The sequence below is a fragment of the Cibotium barometz genome, chromosome 44, assembly GCF_041138505.1.
Source record: "Cibotium barometz isolate CiBa-2024 chromosome 44, ASM4113850v1, whole genome shotgun sequence".
Classification (NCBI taxonomy): domain Eukaryota; kingdom Viridiplantae; phylum Streptophyta; class Polypodiopsida; order Cyatheales; family Cibotiaceae; genus Cibotium; species Cibotium barometz.
Window position 1 is genome coordinate 30,643,067 of NC_141089.1, and position 23,385 is coordinate 30,666,451.

General features: G+C 41.6%; 1 protein-coding gene across 1 annotated transcript; it reads left to right on the top strand.

The window, feature by feature from the left end:
• Positions 1–20,968: 20,968 nt before the first annotated feature.
• LOC147613197 (chalcone synthase-like) lies at positions 20,969–22,711 on the top strand. The gene is made up of 2 exons (XM_086782065.1): positions 20,969–21,336; positions 21,491–22,711. The coding sequence occupies exons 1-2, from the start codon at positions 21,027–21,029 to the stop codon at positions 22,513–22,515; spliced, it is 1,335 nt and encodes a 444-aa protein (XP_086638191.1). The 5' UTR covers positions 20,969–21,026; the 3' UTR covers positions 22,516–22,711.
• Positions 22,712–23,385: the final 674 nt, after the last annotated feature.

A 23,385-nucleotide genomic window follows, 5' to 3' on the forward strand; every position in this document is an offset into this window, starting at 1 on the left:
CTCCATTCACATCCACATCTATACATCTACATCTACATGCATCCATCCACATCTCTATTTACATCCTCATCTATACATCTACTTCTACATGCATACATCCACATCTCCATGCATACATCCACCTCCACATTCACACTCACATCCATACATCTACATCTACATGCAAACATCCACATCTCCATGCATAATAAAATTCTTTTAATTAATCTAGGATGATAGTTCCTAGAATATGGTAGGAAGTCCTCTTTTTATGCTTTGAATGAATTTATTTTATGCGTAATTTCTATAAAAATTTTGCCATAGCTCCGCTACTATGACTGATAAATCTCAATTTTTTTCTAAGGGATAAAGCTTATCATTAAGGAATTAATTAGAATGGTCTCTAATTGGATCATCAATCCATAATGGATTGAATCATCAATGTGCATAAATTAAAAGCATAGCAAAAAGCCATTAATTTGGCCTCAAGCATAGCTTAATCTTGATTTAAGAAAAAGCTTTATGAAAAGCTTCATTTGGATTGAGAATGGGTCATGAGTATGACCATTTCTTAAGTGAGAGAGAGAATTTACATAAAAACCATTAGAATTTAAACATAAATGGAAATTAACTTCAATAGCATTTATTAAATTATGTAACTCTTCACTACTATTCACCAATTAACTTCAATAGCATTTAAAAAACCATACCAATTAAACTTCTCAAGCTTGAGAGGGGTTGAGAAGAGGGAATCATTGAGAAATTATAGAAAGATCAAAATTCAATATACTTACCTTATAATTTGCTTGATTCTTTATTCACGGTAGAGGCCCCCAACCAATCAATTGGTTTAGTATGTTGATGGAGCCACCAATGGGGATTGAAGAAAGAGAGAAGTATCAAAAACTAGTGAATTATTAAAGAATTCACAACTCTTGGCTTAGGTAGAGTAGAGTAACAATGCATAAGACACTCTATATTTTGGCTTAGGTGGAGTAGAGTAACAAGGCATAAGACACTATGTATTTTGGCTTAGGTGGAGTAGAGTAACAAAGCATAAGACACTATCTAATTTGGCTTAGGTGGAGTAGAGTAACAAAGCATAAGACTCTATCTAATTTGGCTTAGGTGGAGTAGAGTAACAAAGCATAAGACTCTATATCTTTTTCAACAAGGGGAGGCTTCTATTTATAGGAAAATTTGAGCTCCTAACCAAACAAACTGATTCTAGAATTTTCCAAGACAGTTTGGTCACTTTTTGACCATTTTTAGGTCAGTTAAGCTAACTTTTTGGAACTAGACTTGAATGAGGAGAGAGGAGAGATAAAATATCTCAATTTTTATGAGTTTAAAATTTATTCAAGCATGTGAAATATGCACCTCCTTTAAAGAATTCCCCTTCCTTACATATGTGTCATAATAAAATCATTATTCCCAAAATATCTCATATTTTTAATATAGTTTTTTACTAATAAACCTTGTACATTTTCAACTCTTCACCTCATGTGAGCATTTACTCATTTTTGGGTATTTTCTTTTTACAATTTGGATTTATCTCCTCCCTACACATGGATTTATGCTATTGGACCATAGGAACCTTGATTGGACCATAGTCTAAAGATTTATGAAAATCTAGACCCTTAGGCTAAGGTTCTTTATACCTATTTCCAATTAATTCCAATTGCACATTGGAAAATTCTTTTTAAATTTCTATTTCAGGGGAACTCATCTGAATTATAAGAGATATTTTTCTATCCAAAAATATTCAAAATCTGAATATTCTCTTTCTAGAATATTTTCTCTCTCTAGGTTAAAACAGCCACAAACAAGATCTCTTATATTTTAGAAAAGGAATTGATTACAGGGGAATATACTAGACATCAAAAAGGGGTTGGGGAGGAATCTTACATGTCCAGTCTATATTCTCCTATTCTGCATAAAATTCCCCTTCTCATCATAAAATAGATTTGATTTCTTTCTTTTATTTCTAAAACGTTCTTCATTCTTTCTCATCTGTTCATATATCATGGCATGCAGCATAGCATCTTGGAATGTAGTTGGCTTGTTACCCTTAACCAAAAATTTGATTTGCCTGTTTAAGCCATTCACAAATTGGGAGGCCCTTTCGTTTTCTGTTAATGAGGGTGAATATTTCTACGAGTCCCAAAATTTATCATGATATTCTGCAAAACAATAAGTGCCCTCTATTCCAAGTTTAAAAATTCATTCATTTTCTCCATATGGTATTCTAGTGGACAGTAATGTTGAATCATATGTCTTTTTATTAGAAGCCACGTGATGTCCTCATTCCGTAAGTCCCTGCTGCACATAATAGACTTCCACCGTAATTTTGCAGAACCTTCAAAAAGAAGTACTGTTGTCTTTTCCTTAGCTTCCTCCCTGAAGTTACATGTTTCAAAATAATCTTCAAGCTGCTCAATCCATGCTTCTCTTCTTCACTCCTCTTTCTCTTTGCATCAAAGGTTGGTAGTGACCTTTTCTTTGTAACTTGTTTAAGGGAAAAATCATCTACATGTCTCGATTTAAATCCTGTGTCCATAGAATGTATCCTGCAACTCCTTAATAGCTGGATGAACTGAAAGGTCGAAACCAACCTGTGCAGCAGCAACTCTTGGTTGAGAACTTATCGGAAATTCATAAGGTTCTTCTTGCTGCTCTTTAGAGTACACATTATTCTAGCCTTTCTCAGCAACCAATCTATCCCTAAAATGGCATTATACCTTCCTAAAGAGAACACATGGAAATCTGCTTTTGACTTGAGGTCATCATGTGACGAAAGGCATATTCTATACATAATCCTTACATGTCTGTTGCTTTCCCGAAGAAACCTCTACCATAAGCTTCTTTTGACAAAATTTAGTTATTCCTAACTGTCACGTGGGGGGTGATAGAAAACTATGGGTGCTTCCCGAGTCAATCAACACTTGAAAAACATTATTTGCAATCTTGATAGGAATTTTTATAATTGAAGCTCGGTTTTCGGCCTTACCTACATGAACAACACCATTGACATGTGCATATTCTTCAATCTCCACGGCCACAGTTGCAGCAGCAGCAGCTTTTCCTTTTGCTCCACGAGCATTGTCATTACTTGAAAATCCACGTACATTCTCCTGCACATTTTGTCTTGTTTTCTGATCCTTTGTAATTAGTTCCTCACGTTCCTCACATGTTGTTGGTTTGTTTTTGCACCGATAAGTTCTATGACCCCTTTGTAAACAATGAAAACATAAGCCTTCATGTCGTGCCTTTTCTACCATCTCTGGGGACAAATATGTGAAAGGCTGATTACCATTCTTCTTCTGTCTAATCTATATTCTCTTATTCTGCATAAAATTTTCCTTCTCATCATAAAATAGATTTGATCTCTTTCTTTTATTTCTAAAACGTTTTTCATTCTTTTCCATCTGTTCATATGTCATGGCATGCAACATAGCATCTTGGAATGTAGTTGGCTTGTTACCCTCAACCAGAAATTTGATTTGCCTGTTTTTAAGCCAGTCACAAATCGGGAGGCCCTTTCTTTTTCTGTTAATAATGAGGGTGAATATTTCTATGAGTCCCAAAATTTATCATGATATTCTACAAAACAGTAAGTGCCCCTTGTTCCAAGTTTAAAAATTCATTCATTTTCTCTATATGGTATTCTGGATAGTAATACTGAGTCATATGCCTTTTTATTAGAGGCCATGTGATGTCCTCATTCCGTAAGTCCTTTTACTGCGCATAATAGACTTCCACCATAATTTTGTAGAACCTTCAAAAAGAAGTACTGCTGTCTTTTCCTTAGCTTCCTCACACTGAAGTTACATGTTCGAAAATAATCTTCAAGCTGCTCAATCCATGCTTCTCTTCTTCACTCCTCTTTCTCTTTCCATCAAAGGTTTGTAGTGACCTTTTCTTTGTAACTTGTTTAAGGGAAAAATCATCTACATGTCCCAATTTAAATCCTGTGTCCATAGAATTTTTCATGGCCTGCACTGTATCCTGCAACTCCTTAATAGTCGATGAACTGAAAGGTCGAAAACCAACCTGTGCAGCAACTCTTGGTTGAGCACTTATAGGAATTTGACTAGGTTCTTCTTGTTGTTGCTCATCAGAATTTCTTGCTCCTTGCCGTTCTCGTTGACCATGTCTATCATCAAAATTTAGACGATCTTCCATCTCCCCATCTTCTCGGTCATCTTTGTCTTCTTCATTCAAATTCACGGAAGCTCGAGCACGCATGACTCACCCTCATTTAATGTCTCCAAATTATCCTATCACTTTCCACATCATCATTCTCACATAGGTGGGAACCAAAAATAGTGAATTTGTTTTTATCTTTTTTGAATTCTCCTGCTTTAAAACTTAACTCAAACCCATATATATATATATATATATATATATATATATATATATAATTCATTTTTTAAAATCAATTTCCTCCTAAAACCATCTCTACCCTACCTCTTTCCCTCCAAATCAGTCTCCTCTCTCCTCTCTCTCTCTCTCTCTCCCTATCTCCCTCTCTCCTCTCTCTATCTCTATTGTGAGCTTATGGCTTGCATACTCACTTTTCATCTCTCTCTCTCTCTCTCTCTCTCTCTCTCTCTCTCTCTCTCTCTCTCTCTCTCTCTCTCTCTCTACTATGCTTTCATGCCATTGTCACTTTCTCTCCAATGTGCTTTCATCAACATAGAGCTGTTAATCCAACATTACTTGGCCTATTAATTCTTTTCTCCATTTGGAGCTCATCCGATTATGCGACTTCTCACCTAACTAGAATCATGGCCTTGCGCGAAATCACCAATGTGAATGTGCCATCACAACGACACAAGGTGGATTTGCATTTTCGAGTGTTGGAAGAGTATGCATCTTTGGGCAAGGGTCACTGGACAGAATAAGAGAAGATTGCATGAAGATAAGGTGGTCACACAAATCTACATCTATGAGTTTATGGAAATCTATACCCAATTGACCCTTCTGTAGGATACCCACCAACTTTCAGAGACTTGCCCTTATTTATTCAGTATGTGGGAGATGGTAACAATGGGATGCTCCAGTATTGCAAGAGATTATCAACAAGTGATGCTAGTAGAGTATTCTATTTGCAATTGCATGCTCTTCAAGGTACGTTATGTGATTTGCACCAAGCATTAAGCGAAATATGGACTCCCATTTTTTCCCCTTAAGGACTTCCACACCTCCTCTCTCTAGAAAAATGGACTCATACTAAATTTTTAAAAATCAAATCAAAAGTTGGCCAAGATTGCACATTTGGAATCTACTCTTCGAGACCTTTCCAATGATATATAGCATGATAGGCAATTTTGCATATTCAAGAAGTCCCCAAATTGGCAACATCATCACCAATTTGGGACCTTCTTGAATATGTAAATTTACCCATCATGCTATATATCATTGGAAAGGTCTCGAAGAGTAGATTCTAACCCGGGGAGTTCACTAAACAATATGTAAGATAATAGCATGTGAGTTCAACAAAAGGCCGGTTTTATTTTCTTGGTTGGAGTTATAGAAAATATACATATAAGGGATACTTAAAATCCATTTTGTTGAACACATGTCTCTGTAATAAACACACACAGCCGCATAGTCCCATCCTTCTTTTTTACAAAAAGAACAGGAGCACCCCATGGCGACACACTAGGACTAATAAATCCCTGCTCAAGCAATTTCTGCAATTGCATTTTCAACTCTGCACTTTCTTCCACAGATAAATGATAAGGAGCTCTACATACAGGTTTTGCACCAGGTATGAGCTCTATTTCATGATTTGCAAATCTATGTGAGGCAATTCAGTCAAATCATCTCAGGAAATAAATTTTGAAATTCTTGAAGCATAGGATGATCATCACCCTTTTTTTGTTCCTTAAGGCTTTCTGTCCGCAGTTCCATGACATATACATGACAACCTTTTCTTGCTCCTTTAACAAACTGTATAGCAGACATCATTCTAAATTCTACATCACATCTTTGACCCTGTAATAAGTAATAACCTTTACCATCATCTCCAATCATGCAAACCCGCTTCTCATGACACATTTTTCTAGCCTTTCTCGGTAACCAATCCATCCCTAAAATGGCATTATACCTTCCTAAATACAACACATGGAAATCTACTTTTGACTTGAGGTCACCTATGACAAAAGGCATATTCTTGACATAATCCTTACATGTTTGTTGCTTTCTCGAAGCAAGCTCTACCATAAGCTTCTTTTGACAAAATTCAGTTATTCCTAACTGTTTTGTCATGTGGGGTAATAGAAAACTATGGGTGCTTCCCGAGTTATTCAACACTTAAAAAATATTATTTGCAATCTTGATAGGAATTTTTATAATTGAAGCTCGGTTTTCCGCCTTGCCTACATGAACAGCACCATTGACATGTTCATATTCTTCAATCTCCTCGGCCACGGTTGCTGCAGCTTTTCCTTTTGCTCCACGAGCAGCATTGTCATTACTTGAAAATCCACGTACATTCTCCTACACATTTTGTCTTATTTTTTGATTCTTTATAATTAGTCCCTCACGTTCCTCACATGTTGTTGGTTTGTTTTTGCACTGATAAATTCTATGACCCCTTTGTAAACAACAAAAACATAAGCCTTCACATCTCGTGCCTTTTCTACCATCTTTGGGACAAATATGTGAAAGGCTGATTACCATTCTTCTTCTGTCCAATCTATATTCTCCTATTATGCCTAAAATTCCCCTTCTCATCTCATAAAATAGATTTGATCTCTTTCTTTTATTTCTAAAACGTTCTTCATTCTTTCCCATCTGTTCATATGTCATGGCATGCAGCATAGCATCTTGGAATAATGTAGTTGGCTTGTTACCCTTAACCAAAAATTTGATTTGCCTATTTAAGCCAGTCACAAATCGGGAGGCCCTTTCCTTTTTTGTTAATGAGGGTGAATATTTCTACGGGTCCCAAAATTTATCATGATATTCTGCAAAACAGTAGTAGGTGCCCTCTATTCCAAGTTTAAAAATTCATTCATTTTCTCCATATGGTATTCTAGTGGACAGTAATGCCGAATCATATGTCTTTTTATTAGAGGTCACATGATGTCCTCATTCCGTAAGTCCCTGCTGCACATAATAGACTTCCACCATAATTTTGCAGAACCTTAAAAAAGAAGTACTATTGTCTTTTCCTTAGCTTCCTCACTGAAGTTACATGTTCGAAAATAATCTTCAAGCTGCTCAGCCCATGCTTCTCTTCTTCACTCCTCTTTCTCTTTCCATCAAAGGTTGGTAGTGACCTTTTCTTTGTAACTTGTTTAAGGGAAAAATCATCTACATGTCCCAATTTAAATCTTGTGTCCATAGAATTTTTCATGGCTTGCCTTGCATCCTACAACTCCTTAATAGCTGGATGAACTGAAAGGTCGAAACCAACCTGTGCAAGCAGCAACTCTTGGTTGAGCACTTATAGGAATTGCACTAGGTTCTTCTTGCTGCTCATCAGAATTTCTTGCTCCTTGCCGTTCTCGTTGACCATGTCTATCATCAAAATTTAGACGATCTTCCATCTCCCCATCTTCTCGGTTATCTTTGTCTTCTTCATTCAAATTCATGGAAGCTCGAGCGTGCATGACTCTCATTCTTTCCTCCAATTCTTGATTCCTGTCAATAAGTCTGATAACTTCCTCTGGAGTTACACCCACACGTACTAATAATCCTTATAAAAGCTCCTCTTCTTGCCTTGGGTTGAGTACTGAATTTGTTTCATGTGCAGCCATCTTTTGACTGTACAACAAAATTGCAAAACAATTCTTAAGAGAAAGAAATTCTTGGCTATATCACAAAAATCGAAAATAATATTAGTCATCCAAGACCTGCAATATCTGCAATCAAGTGTAGATTGCCCAACCTACGCTCTCATACCAACTGTGACGTACCCATATTCTGTAATATGTTCTCATACCAACTGTGACGTACCCATATGTTCTAACACAAAATTTCTCAAACCTTATAGAAAAAAATCACTCATACTGCAGAAAAACGAAGAGATTTTCAATAAAACATGTTCGTTTATAAATCCAAAGTCTCAATAATATTCGTCAATCCAAAGTAACAATAATATTCGTCAATACAAAAACCTCAAAAAAATCAGAGAGATATTCACCAACAAAAGATCTAGCCCCAATAGGGCCTTTCTCTGATGCTCGTCCACCCAACCACCACTCTGGACGTTGCTACTATCCTGGGTATGCCTCAAGTAAATCTTGTCCACTCTGGGTTCTATAGCAAATGGCTCCCAGAGGGCATAAATCACAATCATTTTCCGACATTCCCTGTCTAAGGATGGCCGGCCCAAATCTCAAAATCTCTCTCTCTCTCTCTCTCTCTCTCTCTCTATCCTGCAGCACAGAAAATCCTCAAGGATATGGAAGAAGCCGAAAAAAAGCCCACGAGAATTAGTTAATTATCATGCACGATATCATCAAAGAAAGAAAATCTTTTCTAAAAACATGCGTTCGAACCAAATTAGAGAAGATACGTTTCGCGAATACCGGCCACCCCATGCGGAATCTCCCAATTATCTGAAGATGGACTTTATTTGTCCTGTGATGAACTAACTTTCTTTAATTCTCCCTGACAAATAAAGTCATCTACACCCTTATGCGAGGCCGTTACTGAAAAATAAGGGTCAATTTGATGTCCAGGCCTCGTTTTCGCGCTCGTTGCATTTATTTTTATTATGTAGACACCCATATGAGTTTCCTTTAGGCTAAACCACTCACTATGACTCTCTTAGTATAGAGTAGAAATCGCATACAAATAACACCGCAAAACATGCAGAAAAAGTCAAAAAATTGACCCAAAATCGACATAATATGTGAAAGGCTGATTACCATTCTTCTTCTGTCCAATCTATATTAGCGCCCAGTGCTGCGAAGTTTTTAAGTCTCTTGGTGCTTGAGAGGCCATGGAAAATCCCACTCTTCCCCATGCCATCATACCCAAACATGCTCCAATGGTGACCAAATTTTGCGAGAATGTGGTGGGGTAGTGCCCAGTGCAGATTTTTCAAGTCTCTCGGTGCTTGAGAGACCATGGAAAATTCCTCTTTTCTACATGCCATCGTACCCAAAAATGCTCCGATGATGACCATACTTTGCGAGCATGTGGGGATTGGTCCCCCCCACATTCTTGTAAACTTTGGTCACCATTGGAGAAATTCTGGATTGGTAATTAGTGCGCAGTGCAGATATCTCAAGTGTGTTGGTGCTTTAGAGGCCATGGAAAATCCTGCTCTTCCCCATGCCATCGTACCCATCCCGTTCTTCCCCATGCCATCGTACCCATAAATGCTCCGATGATGACTAAACTTTGCGAGCATGTGGGGATGGGTCCCCCCACATGCTTGCAAAGTTTGGTCACCAATCAGAGCATGTTTCTATTAGTAATTACTGCCCATTGCAAATTTTTGAAGTCTCTTGGTAGTAGAGAGGCCATGGAAAATCCCGCTCTTCTCCATGCAATCGTACCCAAACATGCTCCGATGGTGACCAAACTTTACGAGCATGTGGGGGGGACCCACCTCCACATGTGGGGGGGACCCACCTCCACATGCTAACAAATTTTGATCACCATTGGAGCATGTTTGGATGGAAAATTAGCGCTCAGTGTGATGACTTTTCAAGTCTCTTGGTGCTTGAGAGGTCATGAGAAATCCCGCTCTTCCCCATGCCATCGTACCCAAACATGCTCCGATAGTGACCAAAATTTTCGAGCATGTGAGGTGGATCCCCCCCACACGCTCAAAAAGTTTGGTCACCATCTAAGCTTGTTTATATTAGTAATTAGGACCTAATGCCGATTTTTCAGGTCTCTTGGTGCTTGAGAGGCCATGGAAAATCTCGTTCTTCCCCATACCATCTTACATAAAGATGCTCTGATGTTGACCAAAATTTGCGAGCATTTGGGGGTGGGTACCCCCCACGTGCTTGCAAACTTTGGTCACCATCGGAGCATGTTTATACTAGCAGTCAGCGCCCAGTGCGGATTTTTCAAGTCTCTATGGAAAATTGCTCTCTTCCCCATGCCATTGTACCCAAACGTGCTCCGATGGTGACCAAACTTTGCGAGCATGTGGGGGTGGGTCCCCTCCACATGCTTGCAAAGTTTGGTCACCATCGAAGCATTTTTAGATTAGTAATTAGTGCCCATGGTGGATTTTTCAAGTCTCTTGGTGGTTTAGAGGCCATGTAAAATCCCTCTCTTCCCCATGCCGGTTTACCCAAACATGCTCCGATGGTGACCAAGCTTTGCGAGCAGGTGGGTGTGGGTCCCCCCCACATGCTTGAAAAGTCTGGTCACCAACGGAACATGTTTAAATTACCAATTAGCACCCACTACAGATTTTTCAAGTCTCTTGGTGCTTGAGAAGCAATGGAATATCCTGCTCTTCCCCATGCCATCGTACCTAAACATGCTTCGATAGTGACTAAACTTTGCGAGCATGTGGGAGTGGGTTTCCCCGCATGCCTGAAAAGTTATGTCACCATCCAAGAATTTTTTCATTAGTAATTAGCGCCCACTGCGAATTTTTCAAGTCTCTTGGTGTTTGAGAGGGCATGGAAAATCCCACTCTTGGTGTTTGAGAGGGCATGGAAAATCCCACTCTTCCCCATGATATCATACCCAAACATGCTCCGATGGTGATCAAATTTTATGAGCATGTGGGGGTGGTCCCCCCCACATGCTCACAAAGTTTGCTCACCATTGGAGCATGTTTAAATTAATAATTAGGGCCCAGTGTGGATATTTCAAGTCTCTTGGTGCTTTAGAGGCCATGGAAAATCCCGCTCTTTCCATGCCATCATACCCAAACATGCTCCTCTGGTGACCAAACTTTGCGAGCATGTGGGGATGGGTCCCCCCACAGCATTGCAAAGTTTGGTACCATCGAAAAATGTTTGGATTAGCAATTAGTGCCCACTGCGGAGTTTTGAAGTCTCTTGGTGCTAGAGAGGCCATGAAAAATCCCGCTCTTCCCCATGCCTTCATACCGAAACATGCTCCGAAGGTGACTAAACTTTGCGAGCATGTGGGGGGGACCCACCCCCACATGCTCACAAATTTTGGTCTCACCTTTGGAGCATGTTTGGATTAGCAATTAGCGCCCACTGATGACTTTCTACGTCTCTCTTGGTGCTTGAGAGGCCATGAAAAATCCCGCTCTTCACCTTGCCATCGTACACAAACATGCTCTGATGGTGACGAAACTTTTCGAGCATGTGGGGTGGGTCCCCCCCATATGCTCACAGATTTTGGTCACCATTGGAGCTTGTTTATATTAGTATAATTAGCGCCCTGTGCGGAGTTTGCAAGTCTCTTGGTTCTTGACAGGCCATGGAAAATCCCTTTCTTCCCCATGCCATCGTACCCAAACATGCTCCGATGGTGACCAAAGTTTGCAAGCATGTGGGGGGTGGGTACCTCCCACATGCTTGCAAAGTTTGGTCACCATCCGAGCATGTTTGGACTAGAAATGAGCGTCGAGTGCGGATTTCTCAAGTCTCTTGGTGCTTGAGAGGCCATGGAAAATTCCTCTCTTCCCCATGCCATTGTACCCAAACATGCTCTGATGGGGTGACCCACCCACCCCCACATGCTTTTTGCAAAGTTGTTTCACTATCGGAGCATTTTTATATTAGCAATTAGCACCGAGTGAGGGGTGATGATTTTTCAAGTCTCTTGGTGCTTGAGAGGACATGAAAAATCCTTCTCTTCCCCATGCCATCTCATGATATGCTGGTCTAGAATTCAAGTCTCTTGGTGCTTGAGAGGACATGAAAAATCCTGCTCTTTCCCATGCAATTGCATGATATAGCTGGTCTAGAATTCAATCCAAAGTCGAGAGTTTTTGACATGCTTCTGGTCAATTAAAGTTTGGTCACCATTGGAGCTTGTTTAGATTAGTAATTATTGCCCAGTGCAGATTTTTCTAGTCTCTTTGTGCTTGAGAGGCCATGGGAAATCCCACTCTTCCTCATGCCATCGTACCCAAACATACTCGGATGGTGACCAAACTTTGTGAGCATGTGGGGGTGGTCGCTCGCAAAGTTTGGTCACCGGCTCTTCCTCATGCCATCGTAACCCCCCACATGCTCGCAAAGTTTGCTCACTCAGAGCATGTTTGGACTAGCAATTAGTGCCCAGTGCAGATTTTTCAAGTCTCTTGGTGCTTGAGAGGCCATGGGAAATCCCGTTCTTCCCCATGCCATCGTACCAAAACATGCTCCGATGGTGACCAAATTTACCCACCCCCCATATTCTTGCAAATTTTGGTCACCATCAGAGCATGTTTAGACTAGCAATTAGCGCCCAGTGCAGATTTTTCAACTCTGTTGGTCCTTCAGAGGCCATGGAAAATTCCTCTCTTCCCCATGCCATCGTACCCAAACATGCTCCGATGGTGACCAAACTTTGAAAGCATGTGGGGGTGGATTCCCCCCAAATTCTTGCAAAGTTTGTTCACCACCATCGGAGCATTTATAGATCAACAATGAGCACCAAGTGATGACTTTTCAAGTCTCTTGGTGCTTGAGAGGCCATGAAAAATCTCGCTCTTCTCCATGCCATCGTACCCAAACATGCTTCGATAGTGACCAAACTTTTTGAGCATGTGGGGTGGGTCTTCCACACATGCTCACAAAGCTTGGTCATTAATGGAACTTGTTTAGATTAGTAATTAGTGCCCAGTGCAGAGTTTTTAAGTCTCTTGGTGCTTGAGAGGCCATGGAAAATCCCGCTCTTTCCCATGCCATCGTACCCAAACATGCTCCAACAGTGACCAAACTTTGCGAGCATGTGGTGGGGGTAGCGCCTAGTGCAGATTTTTCAAGTCTCTTGGTGCTTGAGAGGCCATGGAAAATTCCTCTCTTCCGCATGCCATCATACCCAAAAATGCTTCGATGATGACCATACTTTGCAAAGCATGTGGGGATTGGTCCCCCCCCCCCACATTCTTGCAAACTTTCGTAACCATTGGAGCATTTTTGGATTAGTAATTAGTGCACAGTGCGGATATCTCAAGTCTGTTGGTTCTTTAGAGGCCATGAAAAATCCCGCTCTTCCCCATGCCATCGTACCCATAAATTCTCCGATGATGACTAAACTTACGAGCATGTAGGGATGGGTCTCCCCGCATGCTTGTAAAGTTTGCGAGCATGTAGGGATGGGTCCCCGCACATGCTTGTAAAGTTTGGTCACCATCGGAGCATGTTTCAATTAGCAATTAGTGTCCATTACAGATTTTTAAAGTCTCTTGATGCTAGAGAAGCCATGGAAAATCTCGCTCTTCCCCATGCCATCGTACCCAAACATGCTTCGATGGGGTGACCAAATTTTGCGAGCATGTGGCGGGTCCCTCCCACATGCTCACAAATTTTGGTCACCATTGGAGCATGTTTGGATTAGTAATTAACGGCGGTCAGTGATGACTTTTCAAGTCTCTTGGTGCTTGAGAGGCCATGAAAAATCCCGCTCTTCCCAATGCCATCGTACCAAAACATGCTCCGATAGTGACCAAAATTTTGGAGCATGTGGGGTGCCCCCACACGCTCAAAAAGTTTGGTCACCATCTAAGCTTGTTTAGATTAGTAATAAGCACACAATGTGGATTTTTCAAGTCTCTTGGTGCTTGAGAGGCCATGGAAAATCATGTTCTTCCCCATACCATCTTACATAAACATGCTCTGATGGTGACCAAACTTTATGAGCATTTAGGGGTGGGTACCTGCCACATGCTTACAAAGTTTGGTCACCATCAGAGCATGTTTGGACTAGAAATCAGCACCCAACAGGGATTTTTCAAGTCTCTTGGTGCTTGAGAGGCCATGGAAAATTGCTCTCTTCCCCATGCCATCGTACCCAAACATGCTCCGATGGTGGTTGACCAAACTTTGCGAAACATGTGGGGGTGGGTCCCCTCCAAATGCTTGCAAATTTTGGTCACCATTGAAGCATTTATAGATTAGAAATTAGTGCCCATGGGGGGATTTTTTATGTCTCTTGGTATACTTGAGAGGCCATGTAAAATCCCTCTCTTTCCCATGCTGTCGTACCCAAACATGCTCCGATGGTGATCAAACTTTGTGAGCAGGTGGGGGTGGGTCGCCCCCACATGCTTGTAAAGTTTGGCCACCATGCGAACATGTTTAGATTAGCATTTAGTGTCCACTGCAGATTTTTCAAGTCTCTTGGTGCTTGAGAAGCAATGGAGAATCCCCCTCTTCCCTATGCCATCGTACCCAAACATGCTCCGATAGTGACTAAACTTTGCGAGCATGTGGGAGTGGTTTCCCTTGCATGCTTGAAAAGTTGTCACCATCGAAGAATTTTTTCATTAGTAATTAGCGCCCACTGTGAATTTTTCAGGTCTCTTGGTGTTTGAGAGGCCATGGAAAATCCCACTCTTCCTTATCATGATATCGTACCCCACATGCTCAGGAAGTTTGCTCATCACCATTGAAAAATGTTTGGATTAGTAATTAGGGCATAGTGTGGATATTTCAAGTGAATACATCACCAAGCAATCCCAATTCAATAGATTTTCCAAGAAGCCTTCTATGGGTCTAGTACTAGATTCAGGCATCTCCGTGTGAGTTGGAGGAGGTGAGCTCATTGAGCCAATTTCGTTCTCCAACACAAGCGCTTCTTCCTCATGAACAAGAGAATTATGTGCTTCTGTTTCCTCTCTAACAGGAGATACATGTGAGGACACAGGTGTCCGTGATTGAGCTTCCTCGTCTCGCTAAGAGTCAAACAAACACGCCCAGATCTAAGTGAGTATCCCCTGTTGTCTGTAAGACACACACACCAAGCCCAAGTAAGTATATCTAAAAACATTAAAACATAATCTCAATAGAATCTTGGCTATTCACATCATACACCTTTCTTAGTCTTTGCCTGTTTTTTTCCTGGTTTTCTTGGAGCCATCTCTCTCTCTTTTGCCTTGAATATGAGTAGCAAACAGTTTGCGCTGAATGACAGATAGGAGACGAAAGGTCATGAATCTTGCTCTACTACCGTTTGCACAGACGGTGACTCCTCCCATCCTGCACATCTCCCCCCTTGCCCCCCGTTGCTCCGGCCAGTCCAGGCAACCGGCAGAGCCGGGGGATGGCTCTGCTGTGGGTGCCTGGACTGGCCAGTGCAACGGGGGAAAAGGGGGGGGATCACACCTCCCTGAACCGCCTCCGCCTCCACCTCCATCTCCACCTCCACCTCCAAACTCAAAAGTCAAATGTTTGGGAGGTATTGATGGAAGACTTAAGTGCAACTCATACATACAGGGAAGCTCTATTGGAGTTGTCGCCCCTAGCTTCTACTTAGAGCGACGACATCTTGGTCCGGGAGGAGGGCCAAAGGCTCAAATGATGTGGTTTTGTCCTTCAGATGTTTCACACACATGGCATGTAGATCCAAACATAATATACAAGCCATCATACCCAGATATGTGGAAAGTGGATGTTGGGACCAACATAACCAGCCAAGAGGTAGAGAAATTAGTAAAGGTAGGGTACAAGTTAGATGTTACTCATGAAGAATCTTTTGTGTCAGGGGTGGGAGAAACATCCACACAAGCAACGGGCAACAAAGAAAGTGACAAGAGGCCACATGATGCTACACCGAATACAAAGAGATCAACCAAGTGGCGGCATTGGATTCCCAAAGAAGTAGAAAAGAGGATTGGTAGTGCCGAGGCCATGACAGCGACAGTCCTTTAATGAGAGTGCAATGCAGCCATCCCCCTACTCTATTTTTCATTTGGCATGTGAGAGTGGAGAGGACTATTTTATACACATCAAGGTACAACCTTGGTGTACATGTCCTGATTTCATGCAAAGAGAATCTAGAGGAAAGTCTTACGTTGCATGTAAGCATATCTATTTTGTCTTCTTACGAGTTTTGGGATTACATAAGAATGAGGATATGGTAATGCATCAACCGACACTATCACCAGAGTATGTGGGCAATATACTATCACGTCCTCGAAGCAAGGAAGTTTGTGCCTATACTTAAGCTTTAATCAAGCCTCTCATGTTGGGTATGTATGCATGCATGTATATGTTTGGGAGTATGCATGCATGTATGTATGTATGTATTGTACACATGTGTGTATATATGTATGTATGCATATATGTATGTATATATGTAGGAAGGTAGGTAGGTAGGTAGGTAGGTGTGTTTGAGAATATGCATGTATATATGTATGTATGTATGTATGTATGTATTTGAATGTATTTATTTCTCTTTCATAAATACTTACTATATAAAAGCTCACCAAAATGTATCATTTTTCTTACAAGCTTAAATAAAACTATCTTATCTCCAAAAAGCTCGCCAAATAAAGCTCGCAAAAAAATCAAACTCCTCTGATGGTGACCAAACTTTTCGAGCATGTGGGGTGGGTCTCCCACACATGCTCACAAAGCTTGATCACCATTGGAACTTGTTTAGAATAGTAATTAGCGCCTAGTGCATAGTTTTTAAGTCTCTTAGTGCTTGAGAGGCCATGGAAAATCCCCCTCTTCTCTATGCCATCGTACCCAAACGTGTTCCAATGGTGACCAAACTTTGCGAGCATGTGGGGAGTGGGTCCCCCCCACATTCTTGAAAACTTTGGTCACCATTGGAGCAATTTTGGATTAGTAATTAGTGCACAGTGCGGATATCTCAAGTCTCTTGGTGCTTTAGAGGCCATGGAAAAACCCGCTCTTCCCCATGCCATCGTACCCATAAATGCTCCGATGATGACTAAACTTTGCGAGCATGTGGGGAGAGGTCCTCCCACATGCTTGCAAAGTTTGGTCACCATCGGAGCATGTTTCGATTAGCAATTAGTGCCCATTGCTAATTTTTGAAGTCTCTTAGTGCTATAGAGGCCATGGAAAATCCCGCTCTTCCCCATGCCATCATACCCAAACATGCTCCGATGGTGACCAAACTTTGCGAGCATGTGGGGGGGACCATAGGAGCATGTTTGCATTAGCAATTACCGCTCAGTGGATGACTTTTCAAGTCTCCTGGTGCTTGAGAGGCCATGAAAAATCCCGCTCTTCCCCATGCCATCGTATCCAAACATGCTGCTCCGATAGTGACCAAAATCTTCGAGCATGTGGGGTGGGTCCCCCCCACATGCTCAAAAAGTTTGATCACCATCTAAGCTTGTTTAGATTAGTAATTAGTGCCTAGTGTGGATTTTTCAAGTCTCTTGGTGCTTGAGAGGCCATGGAAAATCCCATTCTTTCCCATACCATCTTACATAAATATGCTCTGATAGTGACCAAACTTTGCGAGCATTTGGGGGTGGGTACCCCAAAGTTTGGTCACCATCGGAGCATGTTTGGACTAGCAATCAGCACCCAGTGCGGATTTTTCAAGTCTCTTGGTGCTTGAGAGGCCATGGAAAATTCCTCTCTTCCCCTGGTGGAATATGCATACAATAGTAGTCCACAGTCTACATTTGGTGGAATATGAATACAATAGTAGTCCACAGTCTACTATTGGAATGTCTCCATTCAAAGCATTATATGGAAAATATTACATGTCACCTGTATTATGGTATGATCCTGTTGGGAAGGTTGAGATAAGTAAAAAGATGCTTGAGGAAATGTCCAAGCTTGGAAAGTATTTTTTGAGCATCACTTCTTTTTGCAGGCATCAAATTGTTTGTTGGTAGAATCTTCTTTAATAATTGGAGGAGGCTATTCCCATTATTATCGCTCCACCCATATATTGTTTGCAAGTTGAGGATTTCCAAGCATGCCCGCAAGGTTGAGTACTTTGCACCCTCGTACATTTGTGTGTTAGCCTCCTTGTGTAACACATTCTCTCTTTCATGTGTTTCAAAGTTAGTATCTCTTCCTCACCCTCGCTTTGAAAAAAGTGAGTAATCATCTCCTCCATGACATCCTCTTCCTCTATCTCATGTGGAGGAAATCTTGGGTCTTCCAAATGTACTAAGCATGCTCTACTTTCCAAGTTCTCCTTACGACACTTGTCCTCCTTTCTCAACTTTTCTTTAATGGTAGAATAATGAGGCATATTGTGTGGTACTTGTGCATGAATGTCCATGGCCTCCTCATCCTAATGAACCATATTAAAAAATGACACTCAACATTACATATGGCAAACCGTGAGTATACATATCATGTCATAAGTTTAAATACTAACCGAGGAATCAACTTGTTTCATCATGTTAGCTGGCATTGGTGCAAACGATCCTCGTTTTCTTATCTGCTCCAATGCCACTTGACGTTCACGTCATACACAAACATTCTTGCATCTTGCCCATGAACAAGGGATTCTTCTTCGCAACCACTTTGGAACTCCAATTAATGGTGACCTGTCACTATCCGAACTAGTAGAAGATATCTCTACTGGTGGGCACGAAAAGTGTGCAATTAAAAAACTGAATATGAATATATGCACTAAATCTAGCATTATCAATGGTATATGCATACATTTTCTATTTGGAATTTTCTTATTGTCGCTATAAACCATCCTATAAGAACCGTTAAAGTACCACCAGGCATCATTTTTAGCGGCTCTTATATCGACACTGGGAAAATTAATATTTTGAACCTGCGGCATCGCTGACGCCTATCTTTCTCCCCTAAAAAATTCCCTCCCCTCCATCAATTTAGCTCTATCACATGCATTTGTATTCTTTATGTAGAGAGAGAGAGAGAGAGAGAGAGAGAGAGAGAGAGAGAGAGAGAGAGATGTATATATCTTATGTTTAATAAACATCAAGAAGCTTGTCATATGAGAGAGAGAGAGAGAGAGAGAGAGAGAGATCGCGAGAGAGTCATAATGAAGTCCATATCTATTTTACTATTACTTATCATTTGTGTCTGCGATATCTTGTCCTTGAGATTATCCCTTGTAGTAATAATGCTCACCCTTAAAAATTAAAGGTGCATTGATAGAAATGTAAAGACTGCTGCTTCTAGCAATATGTAAGGCATATCAGTTGATTCTTTAATGACATTGTGTGTGTGTGTGTCTCTCTCTCTCTCAAAGAAGCGATGCTCTTGCCATTAACGAGCAAGTGAAATTTTTAATCTTTGGTTATGAAGCCAGCACAAAAAGTGGAAGCGATGTACACGCTAAGGGCACGGATGACGACCGAGAATGTCATCCTCGGCGTAAAGGTGGTAGCAAAGATCATATGATAAAATGGCTTATTTAAAGAGAATGAATTGTGGCTTAAGTAGCTAGTTAGAAGGAGAATGGACGTAGAGGTGGTAGCAAAGATCAGGCTTAAATAAAGAGAATGAATGGACGTAAAATACTGAAAGCGTAGGTCAAATTCAAAGATGGCTGGAGGTTTCAAAGACGAGCCCATCACGGGTCTAATTTGGTATGGAAGTCCGCTCTTTTTTTTTTGTTCGACAGCTAGCTCTCTAATTCAAAGGAAGAGATCGGGTGATCGGCGAAAACGTGCCTGTTGAAGTCTTGGGGCGAAGGCCGATCAAAGAGCTACGCCCGGGGAGTCCCCCCCTACCATCCCTCGTAAACTATGATGTATGCAAGGCTATGTTGACTAACACTATGTGTGCAGCATGCATCCTTTAACAAATTGGTAAGTAGGTGCTATTTTGAACAGCAAAGTAAAATATGGTAAATGTAAGGCTAAGGTGACTATCACTTTGTCAACATGTGAGTGTGTTTGTCACATGAGAGAGAGATGGGAAAAAGAGAGATGGCGAGTGAGTCATAGTCAACAAGTCCATTATAATTTTATTGCTCGTTATCATTTTTGTTCGCCATTTCTTGTCCTTTAGATTATCCCTTGTACTAATTATGTCTAATAATGCTTACCCTTCAAAATTTAAGGCACATTGGTACAAATGTAAATAATGTCGCTTCTAGAAACATGTAAGGCATATTAGTTGATTTTTTAATGACATTGTGTTTGTGTGTGAGTGAGTTTGTGTGTGTGAGTGAGTTTTTGTGTGTGTGTGTGTGTGTGTGTGTGTGTGTGTAAGAGAGAGAGAGAGAGAAGGATATGTATATATCTTATGTTTAATAAATGTGAAGAAGCTTTTTTATGGTTGTGACTATTTTAATATGTTCAATGAGTCATTGATGCCAAAGTGGGTTCATGGGGGGCCAAGGATTTATGTGAAGATCGTACACAAAACATTAAGACATTTTCTCCAATTTGGGTATTAGTCAAAGACATTGTTACACACATCTGTGTGAAGTTTATAGTCATGAGGTTCATTTGTCTTGGAAATACAGGATATTCAAAGAGGTGATGCTCTTGCTATTAGTGATCATGTGAAATGTTTAATCTTGGGACTACGTTACGTTGGTAAAGAAAACAACACAAAGTAGAAGCAGTGTTACTACATGCTAAGGGCACGAATGACGACCGAGAATGCTGTCCTCGAGGTAAAGATGGTAGCAAAGATCATCATCAATGACTGCAAAGCGTTCCATTAAATATAATCCCCAGTGAAATCCATCATATGCTTCCTCTAACACTATAATTTTAATGCCATTCAATGGCCATCTCAATCCTCTTACACACTTCCCCAAATAAATTGGTAACTAGGTGTTGTGGTCACAACAAAGTATAATATGACATTTGCAAGGCTAAGTTGACAATCACTAAGGCATATCAGTTGATTCTTTAATGACATTGTGTGTGTGTGACTGAGTTTGTGTGTGTACACGAGAGAGAGAGAGAGAGAGAGAGAGAGAGAGAGAACGAAAACAATAAGGCATGATTTTCTTCGATGTGCGTATTGGTCAAGGTAATGAAGCCAGCACAAAGTTGGCTTAATTAAAGAGAATGAATTGTGGCTTAAGTAGCAAATTAGAAGAAGGGGAGAGTACTGAAAGCGATGTCGGTCAAATTCAAAGATGGCTGGAGGTTTCAAAGACGAGCCCATCCCGGCTCTTATTCAAAAGACGACATTTGCTCTAATTCAAAGGAGGAGATCGGGTGAACGGCGAAAACGTGCCTGTTGAAGCCATGGGAGTACATGCCCTATAAGAGGGCACACCCCCCCTACCATTTTTCGCAGTCCCTCGTCCCATTGCAGCCAGTACTCCACTTGGAACATAGCAGCAGTCCTAAGCTTTGCATCTTTTATATCATCAGCACCATCAATACCATGAGCACTACGGCCATCCCTCGCAAAATGGAGCGATCCGATGGTCCTGCCACTGTGCTGGCCATCGGCACAGCCGTCCCACCCAACGTCTTCTACCAGAAGGACTACCCCGACTTCTACTTCGACATCACCAACAGCAACGACAAGAGCGAGCTCAAACAGAAGTTCCAGCGCATGTGTAAGTGCTGCACTTATAACTCATGTTGTTTGAGCATTGAATTGCACGATGATCAGGCGATCTTATAAATTCGCATGTGCGCCAGCTTATCAAATTAGTATACTGCCTTGCTAATTAATTATGGATGGATGGACATGCTGCAATATGCATGCAGGTGACAAGTCGTGCATCACGAAGAGGCACCTCTATCTCAACGAGGAGTTACTCAAGGCAAACCCGAGCATATGCGCGTACTGGGAGAAGTCGCTGGACGTGAGGCAGGACATGGTGGTGGTGGAGGTGCCCAAGCTGGGCAAGGAGGCAGCTGCTAAGGCCATCAAGGAGTGGGGCCAGCCCAAGTCCAAGATCACGCACCTCGTCTTCTGCACCACCGCCGGGGTGGACATGCCTGGTGCGGACTGGGCGCTAACCAAGCTCCTCGGACTACGGAGCTCTGTCAAGAGGCTGATGCTCTACCAACAGGGCTGCTATGGAGGCGGCACAGTTCTTAGAATCGCTAAGGACCTGGCCGAGAACAACAAGGGCGCCCGTGTGTTGGTGGTGTGCAGTGAGATCACGGCCGTCACTTTCCGAGGGCCCAGCGACACCCACCTCGACAGCCTCGTGGGGCAGGCCCTCTTCGGCGATGGCGCATCCGCCCTCATCGTTGGCTGCGATCCCATCCCCCAAGTGGAAAGACCCTGGTTTGAAGTCCACTGGACGGGAGCTGATATCATGCCGGACAGTGACGGAGCCATCGATGGCCACCTTAGAGAAGTGGGCTTGACTTTCCACCTCCTCAAAGACGTGCCCGCCATCATCTCCAAGAACATCGGCTCCATCCTCAAAGACGCATTTGCCAAGGTGTTCCCGGATGATGGAGCTGATGAGCGGCCTCCAAGCTACAACGATATCTTCTGGATTGCCCACCCGGGCGGCCCTGCCATCCTCGACCAGGTAGAAGAGAAGCTCCAGCTTAACAAGGAAAAGATGGCTCCCAGCAGGCATGTGCTGGACCAGTATGGAAACATGTCTAGTGCTTGTGTGCTCTTCATCATGGACCACATGCGCAAGAAATCTGTTGAGCAGAAGCTCACCACCACGGGAGAAGGACACGAGTGGGGACTCCTCCTCGGCTTCGGTCCCGGCCTCACCTGCGAGACCATCATGCTAAGGAGTGTGCCCCTCCAACACAATTAGATTCCAATCGATAATCTTCATATATTACCGGGCGTACTTCCCAAAGAAAACCCAGCCTTTCTCTCTCATGAGACTAAATCGATAAAACGACAGCCATTGCTTCTTACTTATTGCTCCTTGTATGACAATTTCTTAGTTCCACCACCCATAAGGCACATTCTCCCTGGCTCTTTCAGAACCAATGAAGTTGTAAGCTGCTCAAACGTGCATTCTCTCGAATACTCTAGTAGCCTATAATAGATCCATTTTTAGGGCTTTATTCTGAGGGTTGGCTTCTCTATTGGAATCTACCAATTTCAATTGCGATGGATGCTAAATCCCATTAATGTGGAGTCATCCTATGAGGTGGTACTCGATTCTTGATTTTTCCATCTATTGAGCACACGCTATCTACAATAATCACATTCATCTTTCTCTGTACTACATAAGCCTCTTTCTAAGTAAACACTACAAGGAGAGATGGGTGAACCAATGCCTGTACCACTAATTTTTGGCCTTTTGTAGAAAGACTTATTATCCACGATTTTTTTGAGTATTCAGCAATGACAAAAGCGAGATAATGATGTATATATGCTGTGTGGATGTTACGCTCCCTATTTGAACATAGTGAAAAGCCTTGATAGTCATGAATATATGGTCCATATGCGAGTATTCCTCACAAAAGAAAGATTTGATGCTTCTATGACATCTACATCTATCGTGCATCTTGAAACCCCTCCAAAGCTCTTGGAGGTTTTTGATAAGAAGTGCCCCATACACATTCATATGTTCAATATTTTCCCAACATATTGTAACGTACTCATATGTATATATTTTTGGGTCCATTTGATTCGTCAATTTTTAGCATCTATATTTAGTGTTCAAAAGTAG